Source organism: Rhinatrema bivittatum, chromosome 4 (genome assembly GCF_901001135.1).
Source record: "Rhinatrema bivittatum chromosome 4, aRhiBiv1.1, whole genome shotgun sequence".
NCBI lineage: Eukaryota > Metazoa > Chordata > Amphibia > Gymnophiona > Rhinatrematidae > Rhinatrema > Rhinatrema bivittatum.
In genome coordinates this window covers 179500563-179523700 of record NC_042618.1, presented here as the reverse complement: position 1 = coordinate 179523700, position 23138 = coordinate 179500563, and the positions used below count along the sequence as shown (strand labels likewise).

Sequence of the window (23138 nt, the reverse complement as noted above, 5' to 3'; positions counted from 1 at the left end):
TTTTTTACCACAAGCAATTCCCAGTAGGGAGATGCATGTCCACCATCTGCGGGAGATGGAGAATACAGGTGGGCTTATGTCAAGGCAGGGCTATATCAGCGAGTCAGCTTTACTCTGTCTCTATCTGCTGGTAAAAGTGCACCGACTGGTGTGGATTGGCCTGCCTGGGTGCAAAGGAACAATTTCTTTTCAAAGTTTGAGGTTTTCCCTAAAAAACTGTGTAGTTAGGATAGTTCTGAATGTTTCCTTTCTTTTTAGAAATTGGTAGGGGAAAAACCTGTTTCCCTTCAAGCTCTAATTTGCAGATTCAGCTCTTTCTAATTAACTCCTAAATAGTGCCGCATCTTATTACTGCCTCTGCAGCTGGGTGCTGAATTTAACATCTAGGTGCTCAGCAGCACTAAATAGTGCTGTGCTTGGCCGCTTGTGTGGCTGAGTTTGTATGAGTCTCACTGACTGTTAATTAAGATTTGATTTTTATTTATTTATTTACATTTATATTCCGCTTTCACACTTTTTTTTTCCAGCACTTCAAAGCGGATTACATTCAGGTACTGTAGGCCACTCATAAGTAACTTGAAAAATTAATGAATCTGAGGAGTACCACCCATTACATGTAATCAATGACACTAAGATAGTATCCCCTGAGTAACCATTACATAAACATCATAGACTAAGACTCCATTGAGCAGGGAAACAAGAAACAACAGCTTGACATCAGAGGCATCCGTTTCAAAAATGACGAAATCACCTCAATTAAACAAAATTGTAGGGTTGGCTCAGTGAGGAACTGGGTTCAATTATGGTTTTAGATCTTCTGCTCACCAAGTCAGCTGTATAGACAGCATTCACAGCACCTAGGAGGTGAGAGGCGAGAGTCATAGTCATCATGCAATTGCAACACTTGGTGGATGGATTTAGCATCCATGATTTGAAGGTTTTGAAGGCGCCCTGGTGCATAACTGCCGGCCAAGGACTATCACTGCAATGATGGGACTAAAAAGTAAACTGGAAGGGGATATAAAATAGGAGGAAAAATCCATAGGCTGCTGTGAATTAAGGTTCAATGTGCCAGATCCCAGCCCTGGTTCTGATTGATTTGCAAGCCCAAAGGAGCAGGAGGAATCTGCTAGACTCTCCGCAAAACAAAATTTCAATGAAAATTGGTCCTGACAACTATAGTACTGATGAACCATTTTGTCGTTTTAATACATGTAAAATGTTATTTCAACATCAAATACTGCCATTAGAAGACAATTTCCCAAAACAGCCCATTATTATTTGAACCAGAAATGAAATTATACGCTATATAATACTCAGAACAATACCTGAAAACTTGGCTGTGTCCTTGAACGGAAGTGTATAAACAACCTCTTGTTCATGCTCTTGTAATAAACCAGCTCCAGGTATATGTCTTACAATCAATGAAGTCACAGTCTCCTTGGCGCAAGACTTGTCTATGTGAATGCTGCTCAAAAATACACAATTTACAGCTGTTATTAACTCTCATCTGCATTTCCTCTGCCACTGATTTTAAATGCTCTCAACAACTGCGTAAAATATAAGAAGCGGTAACCATTAATCTTGCATGCGTATACATTTCAACCTACTTCTAAGAAAACCAAACCAAATCAGCATCATTTTAGAAGGAAGATGTGAAAAGTAGCTAAGATCTAGAAATGAGAGAGAACATTAAGGAACACAAATGTTGCCAGTCTGCACAGCTTAAAACAGTACCTCAGGCGGTAACCCACTCCCCATTTGCTCTTGAGAAAGAGAGAAGAGCCAATGCATTTCACCATTCCTTGCGAAATCACAACTTTTCGATCTGGAAAAGAACAATGGAGAATTCATTCAGAAATGTATTATAGTGTATTACAATTGCATGATTATACAGGAACAAATATAGCTATCATCTTGCCAGAAATGTAAACCTGGGCAGTAGCACATATACCTTTGCCACTCTGTAGTCATTGCTGCTGCTACTGTGCTGTTCTACATCTCCCCCACTTCCTGTTGCTTCCCAAGCTGCAAGCACATAGCAAGACACCTAGCTCCTAGTCTGCCTTCTAGCTCCCTGCCTTAGGGTGTATGCATATACAGGACAGGGGAGAAAGCCAATGGGACGAGAGGAGGTCCTGCTGGGAGGGTGTGGACATAGGGAAATTGGTTTTTACCTGCTAATTTTTGTTTCTGTAATACCACAGATCAGTCCAGACAAGTGGGTTTTGCATCCCTACCAGCAGATGGAGGCAAAGAACAAAGCTTTGAGACACTGCTACATAACAGAGAGTGCTACCTGCAGTCCCTCAGTACTGACCTGTTCCCAAGCTAAAGATTAGACCCTAAAACCCTCTCCAGGGTGAACAGGTAACTCAGGGTTGGAACTCCCTGCATTGGAGCCTCTCACACGTCCAGGAACCAAAAACAGTCTGAATTCAACATATGTACAAACTGCAAAAAACACTTTGAAAATATGATATGACTATCAGGAAATTCAGTCTTTCAGCAGCGACAGGGAGGGCCCTCTGGACTAATCTGTGATATAACAGGAACGAAAATTAGCAGGTAAGAACCACTTTTCCTTTCCTGTTCATACCCAAAACAGTCCAGATAAGTAGGATGTACCCAAGCACCCCTAAACTAGACGGGAACCAGAAAGCCTGCACGAAGGACACTCTCACCAAAGGACACATCCTCCTGCACCTGCATATACAAACAGTAAAGCCTGGTGAAATTATGAAGCGAGGACCACACCGCCGCTCTACAAATCTCCTGAGGAGACAGCAACTGACACTCTGTAGAATACACTTTCAGTCCCACTGGAATCTTGCGACCCTTACAAATATAAGCAGAGCAAATGGCTTCCTTCAGCCAATAAGAAATTGTGGTCTTTGAGGCCTTATCTCCTTTCTTTGTGCTAACGAACAACACAAACAGGTGATTTGACTGCCGAAAAGAATTAGTGACTTCCAGATACTGGACAGAGTTCGCTGTACATCCAAGAGATGCAGCTTTCTCTCTTGAAGAGAATCCTTAGACCACTCTGGTAAGGCCGGAATATCCATCATCTGATTAACATGAAAAAGAGGACACCACATTCGGTAAAAAAGAGGGGACCATTTGTAACGTGACTCCGCCATTAGAAATACGCAAAAGGATCTCGGACAGCACCTGAAATTCCAAAATCCGTCTGGCAGAACACATGGCCACCAGAAACATTGTCTTCAAAGTCAGGGCTTTCAAAGTTGCTCCTTCTCAAAGGTTCAAAAGGTGCGCCACAGAGTACTCACAGAACTAAATTAAGGCTCCAATCCAGGTACAACTTCCGAACCTGAGGGCGCAAATGCTTGACACCCTTCACGAATTGAACCACATCAGGATGAGAGACCAAATACCTCCCCCGCACTTTGCCCCCTAAGAGAATCCAAGGCGAACACCTGAATGTGGAAAGAGCTATAGGCCAGACTTTACAATCCTCCTGCAAAAAGGCTAAGATATGAGGATCCTCCACAGACAGGGTATCCAATCACCGATGTAGACACCATGTCTCAAAGACCTTCAGACCCTGACATACACCAGAGACATAGAGGGCCTACGAGCCTGGAGGAGCTTGGAAATAACCATTTCCGAATATCCTGTCAGGCACAACCGCTGCCTCTCAAAAGCCAAGCCGTGAGACAGAAGTGATCCTCCCGATCCGAAAATATGGGACCCTGCTGAAGCAATCGTGGGAGATGGGCCAATCTGAGGGGTCCCTGCACTGTGAGATGTACCAGATCCACGAAGCACGGCCATCACAGCCACTTTAGTGTCACTAGCACCACCAACCCCGGATGCAACTCTATGCTCAGAATTCACCTGACAAGAGGCTAAGGAGGAAACATGTACAGTAGGATCTCTGCGGCCAAGGGCACACCAGAGCATCCAGCCTCACTGTGCCGACCTCTCTTCTGCAACTGAAAAATCTTGCTGTCTTTGCATTGGCACGAACTGCCATGAGATCCAACAGGTGAACACCCCATCTGGCATAGATGAGATCCCAAGCTTCCAAGGACAACTCCCATTCCCCATATCCAGCTGCTGCCTGCTGAGGAAATCCGCTTGCACAATGTCCGCACCTGCGACTTTGGAAGCCGCTTTCCCTCAAGATGGAGCTCCGCCCAAGCAAACTACTGTTGAGGTTCCAAAGCCACCATATTACTCTTCGTCCCTCCTTGCCAATTGATGTTTGCTACCATTGTCGCATTGGCTGAGAACACGCAAACCATCTTGCCTCTGATCCAGGGAAGTAAGGCTTCTAGGGCCCGATGGACCGCCCTTGTTTCCAGACAATTGTTCCTCCATGGACCAAAGCCCTTGTGTAGTCCGCCCCAGGCACACCACCCACCCCCCCCCCCCCCCCAACCCTTGAGACTGACATCTGTGTTCACCACCACCCAGTCCAAGGTCTCTAGATCCATTTCCTTTTCCAGATTGCAACGCAACAGCCACCATGATAGACTGGACCTGGATTCTCATAGAAGAGGCAAAGACAGATGATACTTCTCCGACAGGGGTTTCCACCTGGACAACAGCGCCCTCTGCAACAGTCTCATGTGTGCAAAGGCCCACGGAACTAAATCCAGCATGGAAGCCATAGACCCCAGGACCTGCAAATAATCCCAGACCATTGGGACCAACAGACGAAGCAGACGAGTCATCTGCGCTTGTAACTTTGACAATCTGTCCAAGGTTAGAAAGACCCTGTTCTTCTGGCTATCGAAAAGCACCCCCAGATATTCCAACGACTGGGTTGGCACCAAATGACTCTTTGCCACATTTATTACCCAATTTAGCAACTGCAAGGTGTCCATAACTTGTCAGAGAGACCGTACACACTCCTCCTCCATCTTCGTGCAAATGAGCCAATTGTCCAGATAAGGATGTACCAAGATCCCTTCTCGCCAAAGGGCTGCTGCCACCACCACCATCACCTTCATGAAGATTCATGGCACCGTGGTCAAGCCGAAGGGAAGAGCTCGAAACTGGAAATGCTGTCCCAAAACCACGAACCGAAGGAACTTCTGATGGTCCTTCCAAATGGGAATATGGAAGTATGACTCTGTCAGATCCAACAACGCCAAGAACTCCACTCTCCGGACTGCCGCTATCACAGTTTGCAACATCTCTATTCGAAAACACAGAACCCTCAGGGCCTTGTTCACCTTCAGAAAAGTCGAGAATGGGCCAAAAAGTTCCCTCCATCTCTCACCACCTCTAGAACCCAACGGTCCAAGGTAATCTTGGCCCACTCCTCATAAAAGCTGTACAATCTTCCTCCTACTGCTTCTATGGAAGAATTAGTGATGCTGGCTTTATTGTGTTGACTTTCCACCACCGCTCCTTGACTGGCAACATACTTGGAAGATCTGAGGGAGCCTCAAAAGGACTGCTGTCGCCCCAGCAGCTGCTTCGCTCCCACACCAGAGGAGGTCTTGCCTGAACGGAACCTACACAACTCCCGAAAATGGAAGCAAGACGGAAAAACCTTCTTCCTGGTCCTATTATCATCTGGCAGCCTGTTCCCTTTGGACTCCCCCAAAGTCTTTATCAACTGATCCAAATCTTCCCCAAAAAAGAGTTTCCCTTTAAGGAAAGATTACATAACTGGGCCTTGGCAATGTCAGCCGACCAATTTCACAACCACAAAAGCCTGCATGCTGCTACTGCCGAGACCATGTTCCTGGCTGAAGTGCGCACCAAGTCATAAAGCACATCCGCGACATAAGCCACTCCAGCCTCCAAGCATGCCGACTGCAGAGCACTGTCATCTCCTGATAAAGCTTGCTCCTGTGCCTTCTGCACCCAGCACAAACAGGCTCTTTGCATCATGCTGCCACAAACTGCGGCCTGGAGACTCAAGGGGGAAAGCTCGAACATCCGCTTCAACTGAATCTCCAACTTGCAGTCCTGAACATCCTTTAGGGTGATAGCCCCGCACCAAGACGGTCATCTTCTTGGTAACCATTAAAACTGTCGCATCCACCTTAGGTACCCACAGGAGCTCCAAGGTCTCCTCCATCAGGGGGTAAAGCTTAGCCATGGCCCTGCTGACGTTTAGACCCTCTTCTGGAAAGTCCCACTCCCAGTTCACCAACTTTTGAATCTTCTCAGGCAAGGGAAAGGCACTAGGAGCACCACACAGCCCATCCAGGACTGGATTCATGCTCTCATTATCAGACTCCTCCTGACTCACTTTAACCCCCAGTTCCTCCAAGACCTGGGGAATAAAGGGACACAATTTCTCCTTCTTAAGTGGACCACCCGAGGGTCATCCCCTTCTGACACCGGGAACTAGGCCCGATCAGGATTATCCTTATTAGCATCAGGGTCCGCATTCAGAGCCGCATCCTTGTCTACGTCTGGATCTGCCCTATGCAGATCCAGAGGGTCCTCCTGCGGATCATCAGAATCTCCCACATTCCTGGGATCAGCCTCCGAATCTGCTCGACCCAGCCCCAGGCATCTCAGCAGATCCCTGGACCCTCCAGAAGAGACCACCCTAGGTCTTTTAGCAGAACAACAAGTGGCCTTTCCTTCAGATGGTTCACCCCATTTCCTTCCTCGCCAGGAAGGTCTTATACAGGAGTAGAACAAACTCCGGAGAAAAATCTTTGGTATCCTCGGTCCCCTGCTTAAGAAGGCCATCATCCGAATCCCCTCACCATCCTACCCCTCCTGCACCACAGGCGACAGGAGGCCCCCTGCCTGCAATCTCCCGCTGGCACGGTGGCACTCCGAGGTCCCCCTGGGACCGCAGCCCACGATGAACAGAGGGCCCTCTTTTCCAAGGCCGCCTCAGCTGAGGTACCTTCATCTCCCGCTGTGCAGCCATCAATAAATTGCAGCAAATAGGCATCAATAATACCACCTTACAATGGTTCAAATCTTATTTACTCAATCAACCACAAAAAAGTCAATATCAATAAATCTAGCTCTTCTTGGTACTTCACCAACACCGGCATCCCTCAAGGCTCCTCTCTCTTGGCTACCCTCTTTAATATATAGCTCCTCCCTCTATGTCACCTTCTTGATGGATTAGGTATTAATTTTAAAATCTACGCTGATATCCAGCTTCTTATTCCCTACTCCATCTCCTGGACTAATACTATGTCACTAACACGTTTATATTTGGAAACTATAAGTATCTGGTTACTTCATAATCGTTTAAAACTAAACACAACTAAAACTGAAATTCAAATTTTAAGATCTATCTCCACTCCATCTGAACACTTTCCCACCAAATTTTAATTTAATAATTGTACAATTCAAATCTCCCACCATGTCCATAATTTAGGCATTATAATTGATTCAAATTTGTGTATGGCCAAAAATATCTCAACCATTGTAAAAAAATCCTTCTATAAACTCCTGCTATTAAAAAAGTTAAAACTCCTTCTCTACCCCTCAGATTTCCGAACAGTTTTACAAGCGCTAATATTAACCAGCACTGACTATTGTAATTCTCTTTACCTCGGTCTCCCTATTCGTCCACTTCAATTAATTCAAAATACTGCAGCCCGTTTAATAACCAATACCCCCCAATGTGAACACATTACTCCCATCCTTCAATACTTACACTGGTTACCAATCCAATATCGCATTCAATATAAAGTCTTATCTATTATTCATCACTTAATCTATAGTCCTTTACTGTATGGCTTGTTCTGTTTTAAGATTATACAAGGTAACCGTATCAGGTGCACACACTGGGTGAAACAGAACCACTTTCTCTCTATATATATAACCACAACAATTTGTAAGAGAAAAGCATACAGTTTTATTATCTCAAAATTTTAAATGATTTAGGAAATGTGTCCTAAAATACAAACACTGACACACACTCATTCATACTCTAAAAACATCACATCGAATACAAGGCAATAGCCAGCCACATGACCAAAAGGTCTATACAACAATATTTTTCATTATCCTAGTACAATGTTGTACACATAAATTCCCTGTGGTTACAAGCACTTACAATCTATACCTGGCTTTCGCCCATTTTTACCTTTTACTTCACTAAAACATGATTTTATAATAATGTACACCACTGTTATATATCTTTGATTTATCTTCATCCAGCTGACTTCCTTGTATTGGTCTCTTCCCTTCAGACCACAGTGACAATTTGCAAATAATAGTGTGAAGAACGGTTGCCCAGAAGGGAAGAGACCAATACAAGGAAGTCAGCTGCATGAAGATAAATTGGTGTGGTTAAGATTATACAAACCATCGCGGCAATAACGTTCCCTAGACAAATGCTTATTAGAAATATCTTCCATTAGAACTGCTTGACTCGATTTGACACGTAGAAGAGTCTTCTCAGTAGCTGGCCCCGCCTTGTGGAATACATTACTGGAACATATTCGACTCATTTCCACCACAAAAGAGTTTAGAAAGGCCATTAAAACATATTTATGCTCAATCGCCTTCAACTGCACCAAACCTCTCTAGAATCCACCCTCGTATGTTTTACTGTTTATATTATGATCCTTTTATTTCATTTTACTATATCTTCAACTTATTTTATGTTACCTTGATGTTTTGAAACCACTCATCACATTTTACCCTTTTATACTTTTTTTTTTACTATGATGTGTCTTTGAAACCGCTTCTCGTTTTATATACTTTTATGTTCTTTTATGTAATTTGGTTATATTGTAAACCACTTAGTTCAAACATATGTCTGTATAGGCAGTAGATAAAAATGTTTAAATAAATAAATATTGTTGAGCTGCAAGGACCATAGACCACATACCCTATATGCCGCCACTCACGGTTTTGGAGCCATAACTCACACGGTCCGCCCAACACAAAGCAGGCCACACACGCAGCTGAAGCACCAAACTGCATTGAAATGCCAGCTCGAGCGGCATGCGGGAAAAAGTTCAAAGCCGCAGTCACGGCAAAAATGCAGGTCCTCAAAGCCACCAGCCGGAGCGGTGCATGGGAAACTCTTGGGCCGCACTCGTGGTCGAAAAAGTTCACCGCACCGCCACCCCAATGCAAACGACGGACAAACAGAAGCCTCCCTCAAACTCCCACTCCTGCAAGCGCCGACTGCTCCCGCCATCCCAAGTGTCCTCACCGCCATCCCCAACTGCAGTTCTGACAGCCGCTGCAAGTCCTATTGCCTTTTTCTTTTCTTTTTTTTAAATAAAAACTTAATACCAACAAAACAGGGAACTTCCCTGAACAGGACGGTGAGTTTGCAGGAGGAGACCTCGGAGGTCACAAGGGAGCCAGTCCTCTGGCTATCAGGACCTCCGACAAGCCATGGGTGAACACCAGCCAGAGGTTTCCAACTCTCCAGTCGCCCTGCTCCACCTGAAGGATTGTCCAGAAAGGAGCCTAACACCTCAGGGAGCCTTGGCCAAAAACATCTCTTGATTCCTTATTTTCCTTTTATTTTTTGGTCAGACTGCAGGTTTGCACCTCTACCATCTGCTGAAGACAGAGAAATACTGAGGGACTGAAGGTGGCACTCTTGGTTATGTAGCAGTGCCTCAAAGTTTTGTTCTCTGCCTCCATCTGCTGGTAGGGATGCAAAACCCACTGGTCTGGACTGATCTGGGTATGAACAGGAAAGTTGCTATTTTGTTAGTTTATTGTATATTTAGAGACAATTTGTAACTTTGAATGTTAGTTAGAGGCAGGAGAACCTAAAGCTCTATTGGGAGGTGGTTGGAACTCTTTAGGAGAGGTCTCTGCACCTAAAGAGGGAAACCTATGCTGAGGGGATGGAGGAAAACACCCCAGGAAAGAGGCTGGGAGGCCCAGCCAGCAACAAGATCAGGAGTGCGAGCTACACCAAGGTAGGGCTGGTGGTATCTGATTATGCCTGCCAGTTTCTGTGCCTGAGCACTGCTAGAAATCAGCCAGTGTGCTGTGGAACAGACACTGCTATTTGAACTGAGCAACCATTCCCAGAGCTGCAGCAGTGCAGCACTCAGAACTAAAACACCTCTTGTCTGGGGAATACTGAAACCAAGAAACTGTAAGTAAGCAAACACTGCCTGCAACTGTACTGCTGTTAAAGTGTGTACACAAAATAAAGCCTATTGAAACTTTCCTGCTTGAACCTTCCTTTGTTACACAACCACTGAACCCACAGACTCATGGGCAGGAAGGCTAGAAGAACCCAAATGTGTAACAAAACAATAGAACACTTTGGGCCCAATATTCAAACAGCGGATAGCCAGGTAAGTAAGACTTATCCGGCTACCTAGCAACCACTGAATATCCACTCACATTCAGCGGCTGCTAGATGGCTGGACAAGTCACTAATCCGTCTATTAGGCAGACAACTTTGTGGGTGGGCAATGAGTGAATCAGGGCAGTGCTTCTTAACTGAATAACTTACCTGGCTAAGTAGCAATATTGATATTTAGCTAGATAAGTTGTCCGTCTAAATCAGACCTACTCAATAACAGGTCTAAACTTAGACGGATATAACTTATCTGGTTAAGTTACAATATATAGACATGGATATTCAGCGCTATAGCTGTGCTGCTAAATATCCTTATAACTTAGCCGGATAAGTGTTATCTGGCTAAGTTACTTAGCCAGCCAAGATTTGAATATTGACCCCTTTGGATTCATGATATGCGTATCTATGAATTATGCTAAAGTACAAAGCACCCATAGGCCTGCAAGCTCTTCAGGGAGGCTGAAAATTGGCTTCCCCAGTTCTTAAATATACTAGTTGAAAATCTGTTAGATATCTAATACAGAGAGCTGTCATTATACAACCTTGAGAACAAGTAGTCCTAAATGTGCAACTGATAGAGAGTATTGTAAGCGCAATTTACCAGCAAGAATATCTGCCTCCTCCATAAAGTGGGTGCTGAATATTGTCACCCTATCTGCCTTTCGGTTTTTCAGGAGATTCCAAACTACATGCCGAGAGCATGGGTCCATACCAGCAGTCGGCTCATCCAAAAGTAATACCTAGAAAAATATAATACAATATTAAATAAGTGAGGGAATTGAGCTCTCTTGATATAATACATGCTGATACATTAAATTATTTTTGTGTAACGCAGCTCAAGAAGAGACTTCCATGGTCTAGAAAGCTTATGTAAAATAAATGTATCTAGCACAACAAAGTGTGAAACACTAAAGAGAGGAAAATAGTTACTTAACTATTTGCCAACATCTCATATTCAAAAAACTAGACTAGAGACAATATCATAGGCAATTGCTCACGGTGAATTTTCGTTCTGCTGTCTCTCGCCCGCAATGGGCCGCAGGCAGTAGTCAGCCTGTGAGCTCAAACAATTTTTTAATCATTTATTGTCTCATGTCTCCCCACCACTCACTCCAAAAAACATTTTTTATTTTAAATAAATTGCTAACTCAACCATTAAAGTGCAAAATTCTTTAAAAACTAATTGTATAACATTCAACCGGTTAGTAACCCATATGTTTGTCCACCTGAAAATGCACAGCCACAAAAGTGGTCAATCAAATATCTAGAAAAATACTTCCGTTATTCAACCCCGACATGGTCCATGTTTCGACTCTCAACGAGTCTTTTTCAAGGGGAATGAAGATACCAGATCACTGTATCACCGGTACATTGCTTTCATTCAGTTCCTGCAATGCAATGTCAAAAAAATTAAAAACAATCAAAACTACACACACAAACAGAAAGAAAAAACTTGTCCAATTTCATACTTTCCAACTTAACAGAAAAACTACTAATGTAGGCACAAGTACTCCCCTCAAAATGACCATATGTTCAACTTAGAAACTCACCGAAACGCCGGAATCGTTTGTCTTGGAATTACAACATGGCGATAAACGCCTTTGACAGAACTTAACTCATTCTACCGGTTTAAATAACCCGCTAGGTTCTATGGGGCCGGAAGTAACAAAAAAACTACTTTCCGGTCAAAGTCTTTCACTAAAAACTACTAATCCCGGCATCCCATGCTAGTAACAGCTGTCATATTAAGTAAATCACCCCGACGGCTTCAAAAAACTGACCAATCAATTTCCTTGTTGAGCCCCTTCGGAATCACTGAATCAAAAAAATGTATCCATTTTTGTTCTCTCTGTGTCAAGTACAAATCAAAATTGCCGCCCCGATTGCTCGGAACTGGCTGTTCAATCACTGCAAATCTCAGCTCTGCAAACGTATGATTACTCTCAATGCAGTGTTGAACACAAGGAGCCTCCAACCTACTCCTAGTTATAGCACTGCGATGTTCAATCATTCGCGTCTTAAGGCATCTTTTCGTCTTCCCAATATATAGAAGCGGACAAGGGCACCACAAGGCATAAACCACCCCTCTGGATTCACAAGTGGTGGCAGCTGTTAATTTAAAGTTTCCTTTGAAAAAGGGTAACTTATTGCCATCAAATGATTGATCACATACGGAGCACTTCATACAAGGTCGGTGCCCAACAGTCAGATGTGATTCCATAGTGACGATCTTTGTTGACAAATTTTTAGCCCCTTTGGTAAAACAGCTACCATCTTATGTTAGAGATTCTACTGACTTGATGACACAACTGGAAAACATTACAAGTGATTTATTCCCGAATGAGTTGTTAGCGTTGGCTACCATTGATGTAGTATCGCTCTACACCAACATACCGCAAGTTGAGGCTATCAATATCATTAAAAACACACTCCACACAGTGAATCAGAACAACCGTATTCCTGCAGAATTTGTGAGTACTTTAGCAGAGGTGGCCTTAAGCAACAATTTCTTCATGTTTGACAAAATCTTTTACCATCAAACCAAAGGGGTAGCGATGGGTGCCACCATGGCTCCTGATGTCGCTAACTTATATATGGGAGATTTTGAGAACAAACATTTAAAAAAACAATCCTTTTGGCCAACATGTGAAATTGTGGAGGAGGTACATTGATGATATCCTGGTTGTGTGGGAAGGAGATGAATCCACGTTTACAGCCTTTATGGAATGGTTACAGAATTGTGATGCTAATTTGAGTTTCACTTTCATTTTTGATAAAAGGAATGTTTCATACCTAGACATTTCTATTAGCATTCAGAGGTCGGGATTTCAATTTTCCATTTATCGTAAGCCTACAGATAAAAACACGATCCTCCGGTTTGACAGTTGTCATCCGCTTCATCTCCGTTCCAACTTACCTTATGGTCAGTTTTTAAGACTAAGACGTCTTTGTTCAGATGTTTTTGACTATAAAATGAAGGCACAAGTGATGATGAACAATTTTGCACAACGGGGCTACCCTCCTAGTATCATCAATAAGGCATACAAACGAGCCCGCTGGATCAATAGAGATTTGTTATTTCAACCTGCTCGTGTTAACCAGGACACTGAGCGGTTAGTATGTGTATTACCGTTTTCATCTCAAATTTACAAAGTACAAAAGGTGATTAAAAAATTTTGGCACGTATTGAGGCTACATGATGGGTTCCAACATTTCCCAATGTTTGCGTTTAAACGAGGGAAGAATATCAGAGACCTTGTTGTACACTCAGATTTTTTTGATGAGAAAGATAATATCACTATGGAATCACATCTGACTGTTGGGCACCGACCTTGTATGAAGTGCTCCGTATGTGATCAATCATTTGATGGCAATAAGTTACCCTTTTTCAAAGGAAACTTTAAATTAACAGCTGCCACCACTTGTGAATCCAGAGGGGTGGTTTATGCCTTGTGGTGCCCTTGTCCGCTTCTATATATTGGGAAGACGAAAAGATGCCTTAAGACGCGAATGATTGAACATCGCAGTGCTATAACTAGGAGTAGGTTGGAGGCTCCTTGTGTTCAACACTGCATTGAGAGTAATCATACGTTTGCAGAGCTGAGATTTGCAGTGATTGAACAGCCAGTTCCGAGCAATCGGGGCGGCAATTTTGATTTGTACTTGACACAGAGAGAACAAAAATGGATACATTTTTTTGATTCAGTGATTCCGAAGGGGCTCAACAAGGAAATTGATTGGTCAGTTTTTTGAAGCCGTCGGGGTGATTTACTTAATATGACAGCTGTTACTAGCATGGGATGCCGGGATTAGTAGTTTTTAGTGAAAGACTTTGACCGGAAAGTAGTTTTTTTGTTACTTCCGGCCCCATAGAACCTAGCGGGTTATTTAAACCGGTAGAATGAGTTAAGTTCTGTCAAAGGCGTTTATCGCCATGTTGTAATTCCAAGACAAACGATTCCGGCGTTTCGGTGAGTTTCTAAGTTGAACATATGGTCATTTTGAGGGGAGTACTTGTGCCTACATTAGTAGTTTTTCTGTTAAGTTGGAAAGTATGAAATTGGACAAGTTTTTTCTTTCTGTTTGTGTGTGTAGTTTTGATTGTTTTTAATTTTTTTGACATTGCATTGCAGGAACTGAATGAAAGCAATGTACCGGTGATACAGTGATCTGGTATCTTCATTCCCCTTGAAAAAGACTCGTTGAGAGTCGAAACATGGACCATGTCGGGGTTGAATAACGGAAGTATTTTTCTAGATATTTGATTGACCACTTTTGTGGCTGTGCATTTTCAGGTGGACAAACATATGGGTTACTAACCGGTTGAATGTTATACAATTAGTTTTTAAAGAATTTTGCACTTTAATGGTTGAGTTAGCAATTTATTTAAAATAAAAAATGTTTTTTGGAGTGAGTGGTGGGGAGACATGAGACAATAAATGATTAAAAAATTGTTTGAGCTCACAGGCTGACTACTGCCTGCGGCCCATTGCGGGCGAGAGACAGCAGAACGAAAATTCACCGTGAGCAATTGCCTATGATATTGTCTCTAGTCTAGTTTTTTGAATATGAGATGTTGGCAAATAGTTAAGTAACTATTTTCCTCTCTTTAGTGTTTCACACTTTGTTGTGCAAGATATTAATTGAGAGGGTTTGCTTCTGTTTAGTGAAATAAATGTATCTATGCATCATTTTTTTGTCAGGCCAATAAAAGATGAAAAATAAAAGTTCACAATGTTAGGATTTCTGTTTTACTACAAACTTGTGTGCAAAATATTAATGAAAAAGATTCCCAATATTTCTCTGTATTGTTTTTAATGCTCACAACTTCTGCATCATTCCTGATTTCTACCCTTACCTTGGGATTCCCTAAGATTGCAATTCCAAGGGACAGCTTCCTTCTCTGCCCTTTACTTAGTCCTTTAGCTTCATTGTCTTTAATAGCTTGCATATCTAAGTCTTGTAACACTCTCTGCACCTATAAAAAAAAGAATACATCTGTCTGTTAATTTCATTGACAAGAGTGAAAAAGTGCAGCCTTATATGACACTCATCTGACAACCTAGGGCATTAGCTGCTGAAAAGTTATATTTGCTGTTATGCGGGAATGGACCTTCTAGTAAGAATTACCTATTGAAAGTGAATTCTGAGAACATTGTATGCTGTCACACCTCATGCCTGTATTTACCTTCCATGCCTATTTTAATATTTTTTCCTCATATGTCTAGTGTAATATAGCCAAATTGTCATTATGTAAAAAAAAAAAAAAAAAATCTTGCTTTTCACTTTCAAGCAGTAAAAAGGAAAACTGGTTCTTACTTGCTCATTTTCGTTTCTGTAGTACCACGGATCAGTCCAGACTCCTGGGTTTTGCCTCCCCTCCAGCTGATGGAGACAGAGAAGTTTTGACTGACTCTGCCCTATACCCTGAGGTGCCACCTACAGTCCGTCAGTATTACACTGTATCCAAGCAGAACATTTTAAAACCAATGTAACCAATAAACTACTTTAATTTGAATCTTATCCCTGCATGGACCGGGGGGAAGAAAAACCCTGCAACACACACTACCTGTTCACTAACCCCAAGAAGGAGCAGAACCTGTGAAAACTTTTAAAACTAGACTGCAGAAAATTTAAAGAAGTACTGAACGAGCGGACTCTCCGTTATCCCAAAGCTGAAATGGGCAGGACTCTGGACTGATCCGTGGTACTACAGGAATGAAAATTAGCAGGTAAGAACCAATTTTCCTTTCCCTGTATGTACCCGGATCAGTCCAGACTCCTGGGATGTACCAGAGCTCTCCTACACAGGGTGGGACTCTGAGAGTCCCACTCGGATCACACCTTCACCAAACCCTCCAGTTCCTGGGGCCTAGACGTCCAATCAGTAATGCCTAGCAAAGGTGTGCAAAGTCTTCCAAGTAGCCGCCCTACAAATCTCTTGCGGTGAAATTTGCTGACACTATGCCCACGAGACTGCCTGCGAATGGGTAGAATGCACTCGAAGACCGACCGGAAGCGGCCGGCCATGAAGCAGGTACGCTGAACCAATAGCCTCTTTCAACCAGCGGGCGATCGTAGCCCTAGACGCCTTGTGCCCTCTTTTTTTTTAATTGAATTTTTACATTATAAATGTAATACAGGTAGTAAAAGTAAAGATTTAACATCCAGAAAAAAAAAATCATGGTATAACTCTTAATACCTGTCTTATTATAAGTAATATATGAGCTATTAGAAAGAAAAGCGGTTTAACAATAAGGTATAGAACTCTATACCACTATTTCAAATTAATAACAGAGTTTTACATTGGGTAATACCATGATACTTGCTTCTAACCATTTCCTGTGGTACTTGGAGTATGAGAACTCAAGAACTTTTAAAGCTGAGTCACTTCATAAAAAATATATTTATGATTTGAGAAATAGCAAAATTGCTTACCTTGTAATAGGTGTTATCCCAGGACAGCAGGATGTAGTCCTCACATATGGGTGACGTCACTGACGGAGCCCTATTGCGGGAAAAACTTCTGTCAAAGTTTCTAGAAACTTTTGACTGGCTGCCTGAGGCTACTGAGCATGCCCGGCATGCCATGATATTCCCTGCCACAGGGGTCTCACTTCAGTCTCTTATATAGCAATAAGCTTTAGCAAAAATAAAGTAAGAAAAAACTGTGTCCCAACTCCGCGGGGTGGCGGGTGGGTTTCGTGAGGACTACATCCTGCTGTCCTGGGATAACACCTATTACAAGGTAAGCAATTTTGCTTTATCCCAGGACAAGCAGGATGCTAGTCCTCACATATGGGCAATTAGCAAGCTAGAGGCTGAGTCATTTTGTATTGAGACAACAGTGGAGTATTGCTGTTGAAATGAGTCAGCCGAAGATCACAGCAGGTTGGTTGTAGAAGGAGTTGGGATTAAACTGGAAACAAGTTCTTTAAGACAGATTGTCCATAGGCTGAATCTTGTCGTCCTTGTTTGTCCAAACAGAAATGAGCTGCAAAGGTGGGAAGAGAACTCCATGTTGCTGCTTTACATATGTCAATGATTAGCACTGAACGATAGTGTGCTACTGATGTTGACATTGCTCTTACTGAGTGTGCCTTTACTCGCCCTTGGAGAGGAAGGCCCGCTTTTTCATAGCAAAACTGTATGCAATCTGCTAGCCAATTGGATAGAGTATGTTTACCCACTGCTTTACCAGGTTTGTTTGGATCATAAGAAACAAAGAGTTGATTGGATTTCCTGTGGACTGCAGTGTGGTTTAAATAAAAGTTTAAACCTGGCTATTTAAACAAGCTTTTTATAAAGATAAAGAGAAGGACAAAAACAGTTGATTGATTAGGATACACCAAACTAGAAATTGTTATTTGTAACCTACAAATGCACATTAAGGTTAAATTCTTTCTGTCTAATATGCTCCCTACAGACAACCTTAATGTACACACATAGTTTATTGAAGTGAATTGTTACCGCACTATGATGGCACATGACTAACTGTAATCTATACCACTTACTTTATGCATTATCGTGCCTTGCTGTAAACCGTTGTTATGGTTATCTAACTTAACGACGGTATAGAAGAGCGTTTAAATAAATAAATAAATAAATAAATAAATAAACAAACAAACAAATAAATAAATAAATAAATAAAAGGATAGAGCACGTTTACAGTCCAAGTTATGTAAGGCTGTTTCTCCTTGGTGAGAATGAGGCCTTAGAAAAAATGTGGGTAAAACTATGGATTGGTTCAAGTGGAATTCCGTAAGTACCTTGGGAAGGAATTTTGGATGTGTACGGAGTACCACTCTATCATGCAGGAATTTTGTGTAGGGTTCGTACGTGACAAGTGCTTGTAACTCACTAACCCTTCTAGCTGAAGTAATAGCTATGAGGAAGATAGTCTTCCATGTGAGGAATTTTAAATCACAAGAATCTATGGGTTCGAAAGGAGAACGCATGAGTCTTGTTAGTACCAAATTCAGATCCCATTCTGTGACTGGTGGTCGAATTGGTGGTTTAAGATGAGTTAAACCTCTCATAAACCTGGTGACGAGAGGTTGTGTGGATATGAGTGCATCTCCAACCTTGTTATGGTAAGCTGAGATTGCACTTAAATGTACTCTTACAGATGACGTCTGGAGACCAGAGTCTGAAAGGAGGTATAAGTAGTCTAAGAGAGAGGTTGTGGGGCAGGTGAAAGGGTCTATCTTCTTTTGTCTGCACCACATAGTAAATCTTTTCCATTTGGAAGAATAGTTCTTTCGTGTGGAAGGTTTACGTGAAGCTAGAAACACTTGAGATACATTGTTTGAAAGATTGAGTGGTTGTAAAATCAAGCTTTCAACATCCATGCTGTCAGGGAGAGGGATTGAAGGTTGGGATGGCACAACCGACCCTGATTCTGAGTTATGAGAGTGGGAGTTACTCCCAGGCGAATGGGATCCCTGACTGAGAGGTCTAGAAGCGTGGGAAACCAGACTTGTCGAGGCCAATATGGGGCTATGAGTATCATGGACCCCTTGTCCTGTAGTAGCTTCACTAGAGTTTTGGTTATTAGCGGTATCGGAGGATACACGTATAGTAGGCCTGAGTTCCAAGGGCGAGCAAAGGCGTCCTTGGCTGGTTGGTTCTGTTGTCTGTGTAGAGAACAGAAGTTGTCCACTTTGTGATTCAGATGTGATGCAAAGAGGTCTATTGTCGGTTGTCCCCACCGTTGAAATATCCTGGTCGTTACTGAAGGATCCAGGGACCATTCGTGTGGCTGGAACTGACGACTGAGTCGATCTGCCACTACGTTGTGAATACCTGCCAGATGAGAGGCCCGGAGGAATATTGAGTGATTCAGAGCCCAGGCCCAAATCTGTACAGCTTCTTGACAAAGGAGATACGAGCCCATACCTCCCTGTTTGTTGATGTACCACATGGCTACTGTGTTGTCCGTTTGGATAAGAACAGTTTTGTGTGAAAGGCAGTCTTTGAACGCATGTAGCGCATAACGTATAGCTCGAAGTTCCAGAAAATTGATTTGGAATGTTGCTTCGAGTTTTATCCAAGTCCCTTGAGTTTGGAGATTATCTATGTGTGCTCCCCAACCCAAGGTGGATGCATCTATAGTTAATGTTATCTGTGGGACTGGATATTGGAAGGGTAGGCCCTTGCACAAATTGTCCCTGTTCGCCCACCAAAGAAGGGAGGAACGTAGTTGGTGGGTTACTTGAATTGGAGAATGCAGCGGTTGAATGGCTTGAATCCATTGAGATCGTAAAGTCCATTGGGTTACTCTCATGGCGAGTCTTGCCATAGGAGTGACATGAACTGTGGAGGCCATGTGGCCTAGTAAGGTTAGAAACTGATGAGCTGTTGCCTGTTTCTGTGAGCGAAGCGAGGTTGCCAACAGGAATAATCTCTCTGCTCGATCTTTGGGCAGAAAGGCTCTTGAAAGGATAGTGTCCAAGTCTGCACCTATGAACTGAAGTTGGTGCGACGGTGTTAAGTGGGATTTTTGATAGTTTATGAGAAATCCCGTGGAGTGAAGGAGAGCAATCGTTCGATTGAGAGAGGTTAGAGCTCCTTGTTGTGATTGACTTCTGATGAGCCAGTCATCTAGATATGGAAATACATGGACACTGTCTTTGTGCAAGTGACCTGCAAGCACTGCAAGACACTTTGTGAATACTCTGGGAGCCGATGCAAGTCCGAATGGGAGGACTTTGTACTGTAGATGATGATGCCCTACCATGAAGCGTAGGTATTTGCGATGAGGAGGAAATATTGGAATGTGAGCGTAAGCGTCTTGAAGATCCAGAGAGCAAAGCCAAGCCCCTTTTTGTAGAAGTGGAAGCATGGTGCCTAGAGAAACCATCCTGAACTTTTCTTTTTTTAGAAATTTGTTGAGATTCCTGAGATCTAGGATAGGACGTAGGCCTCCGGTTTTCTTTGGAATGAGGAAGTAACGGGAGTAGAATCCTCCGCCCTGCTGAGACCGGGACACCGGTTCTATAGCCCTTGCTTTCAGAAGTGTGGATAATTCCGTTTGTAAGTGAAGCAAATGAGCTTTGCTGAGATGGGAATGACGAGGCGGACAATCTGGAGGAATAGTTATGAAATTGAGTTGATAACCTCTGTGTATAATCGAGAGGACCCATTGGTCTGATGTTATGGATGTCCAAGTGTTGTAAAATTTGGACAGTCTTCCTCCGACGGGCCGTAAGTCAGATGCTTTGAGCCAAGCCCACCTGCGAGCAGTAAGTCCTGAAGCAGCAATTCTTGAGGCTATTTCGTAGGCGTCATAAGCGGCTCTCACCTCGTGCTTGCCGGTATCTAAACCTTTGGTAATGATATTCTGAGCTGCTTCTTGGTACTGTGCAGGTAGGGATGGTATGAACTCTTCTATTTGCTTCCAGAGGTTTCTCTGGTGTTGTGTCATATAGAGATGGTATGCTGAAATCCTCGAAGAGAGCATGGCTCCTTGATAAATTTTTCGGCCCATTTGATCGAAGAAGCAATTATCCTTCCCAGGAGGAATCGAAGAATGGGTTTGAGATCGCCTGGAACGCTTCTGTGCAGATTCTACGACCACCAAATGGTGGGGCAGCTGAGGCTTTTGGTAGCCTGGTGCGGACTGCACGAGGTATGTAGAATCTCTTCTTTTGTTTACTGCAGGCACGGTGCATGGATGTTCCCAGATGCGTTGCTGTAACTGCAGCAGAACTTCATGAATTGGGATGGCGAGAGTGTGTTTGGGACGATCAACAAACTGGAGTATTTCTAGAGTTTGTTGTCTGTCATCGGTATCCGTCTGCAGTTTGAATGGTATAGAATCTGCCATTTCTTGGATGAAGGCAGAAAATGACAAATCCTCTGGTGGGGATTGTTTCTTAGCTTGAGGCGGCGAGGGATCAGACATGAATTCCTCCGATGAGAATTCTGAAGAAGTATCTGACCAGGTATCATACGCAGAAGGTTGTTCAATAGGTGTAGGCTTAGGAAGCGTAGATATACCTGAGGGCCCGGGCCTAGTATGATCAGAGAGTATATCATCCTGCTGCTCATGTTGTGGATTAGAAGGTAAGGAAGCTAACAGGTCTTCATACCTTTTGGTTAGTAAGTCGTGTAAATGCTACTGTGCACCCAAAGTGTCAGAAGAGGCAGATGGATGTTTTGGCATCGTATGTTTCCTTTTTATGGATGCCTTGAGTGTTTTTGTCGATGGCCTCTGAGAAGGGTGTGAAGTAGGTGCCGTCGTGTAAACCAATTTTGGTTGCAGGGGAGATGAAGTAGCCAACGTCGATGTTTGAAGAAAAGAAAACGTCGATAATTGGTCTAGAACCAAGGGCATCGATGAAATTGCAGCCACTTTAGTCGATGGAACTTGGAGATGTGATGAATGAATCAGGGGTATCATCTCCGTAGATATCGGTGGCTTTGGCATCGAAGATTCCATCGATGGAATCGATATATTCATCGACGTCGACGGTGCTGGTGGAGTTTCTGGCATCGACGTATCTGTTGTCATCGTTAGAACAGCAGGCATCGGCACCGTGGCTGGCATCGGCCCGGTGGGCGGCATCGGCACCGTGGTCGGCATCGGTGTTTCCACCGGCATCGACGATGACGCCGGTAACTGTGTCTGAAAAGCTTCGGTGACCATCCACTTAATTAGACTTAGTAAGTCTGGCGTCGATGGTAAAACTTGGGCACTCGATAACGATGGCGGTACCGAAGGAAGAGGCCCCGGAATCGAAGATGCGGAAGTCAGCGAGGGATCTGATAGTTTGTGCCGCTTCGTAGTCAGTTCCTCTGGGGGAGGGAGCGACGACGACACCGGGGATCGATGCCGTCGGTGCTTGTGTTTAGGCCTCGATTCCACTGACCTGGTCGATGGTACCAGTGATGGAGCATCACCCGATTCTTCTATTCTCCGTTTTTTTAAGAGGATTTTCTTAGTGACCCCCGTTGGTGATGACTTTGTGGGGGTAGACGGTGAAGGCAGTGATTTTAGATGAAAAAGCTGAAACATTTTCTCCTGTCTCAGCTTTCTGCCCTTCGGGGTCATTTCCTGACACTTTTCACATGAAGTAATTTCATGGTTTTCTCCCAAACAGATCACACATTCTAAGTGAGGATCTGTTATAGACATGATCTGGTTACAAGTTGGACACTTTTTAAAACCTGAAGCCATGTCTATGATCGACAGCCGTCGATGAGATGAGAGAAAGAGAAATCCTGAGAAAAGACATTTTCCAAATTATTATTTTCTGTCACCGTCCGGTGAAAAATGAGAATTAGTGAGACCCCAATGGGGAATTTTGAGAAAAAAATATGACTTTTCCAGTCAGAAATAGTGAGAGATTCTCACAGGGCTCCTGTCTCTGCAATGCTGAGTGCAGCGCGGAAAAAAGAAGACTGAAGTGAGACCCTGTGGCAGGGAATATCATGGCATGCCGGGCATGCTCAGTAGCCTCAGGCAGCCAGTCAAAGGTTTCTAGAAACTTTTCCAGAAGTTTTTCCCCGCAATAGGGCTCCGTCAGTGACGTCACCCATATGTGAGGACTAGCATCCTGCTTGTCCTGGGATAAAAATCTCGCATCTACATGGGAATTCCAAGATCATTCTGGCAGCAATTGCTTCTACAGCGGGTCTAACATTCAAAAAAATGTTCCTTCTAAACTGAGTTGACCTGGCCAGGTCTGGATATATCCAAACCTTTTGGCCGTGGAATAGCTGTAATCGTTCTTTCAGAAACAGCCTTAAAACTGCATCCCAGTCAGCTGTAAAACAAAGATCACACAAAGGGTGGCCCTTGTCTTAATTTCGGTGTCCAATGATATCTCTAACACTTCGGAGACATCAATTGACTCCTCTAGTATTCCTTGCTCAACTA

General features: G+C 43.3%; 1 protein-coding gene across 2 annotated transcripts in view; it reads right to left on the bottom strand.

Annotated features, from left to right (window-relative positions):
• The window catches only part of ABCA5 (ATP binding cassette subfamily A member 5), a 510372-nt gene that overhangs the window by 318586 nt on the left and 168648 nt on the right, over window positions 1-23138 (bottom strand). For both annotated transcript variants that reach the window (XM_029599288.1, XM_029599289.1), the window contains 4 exons: window positions 15114-15233; window positions 10857-10995; window positions 1738-1828; window positions 1329-1468 (listed from right to left, as the gene is read on the bottom strand). In XM_029599288.1, the coding sequence (XP_029455148.1) occupies window positions 1329-1468; window positions 1738-1828; window positions 10857-10995; window positions 15114-15233 (490 nt within the window). The remainder of the gene's footprint in view (window positions 1-1328; window positions 1469-1737; window positions 1829-10856; window positions 10996-15113; window positions 15234-23138) is intronic.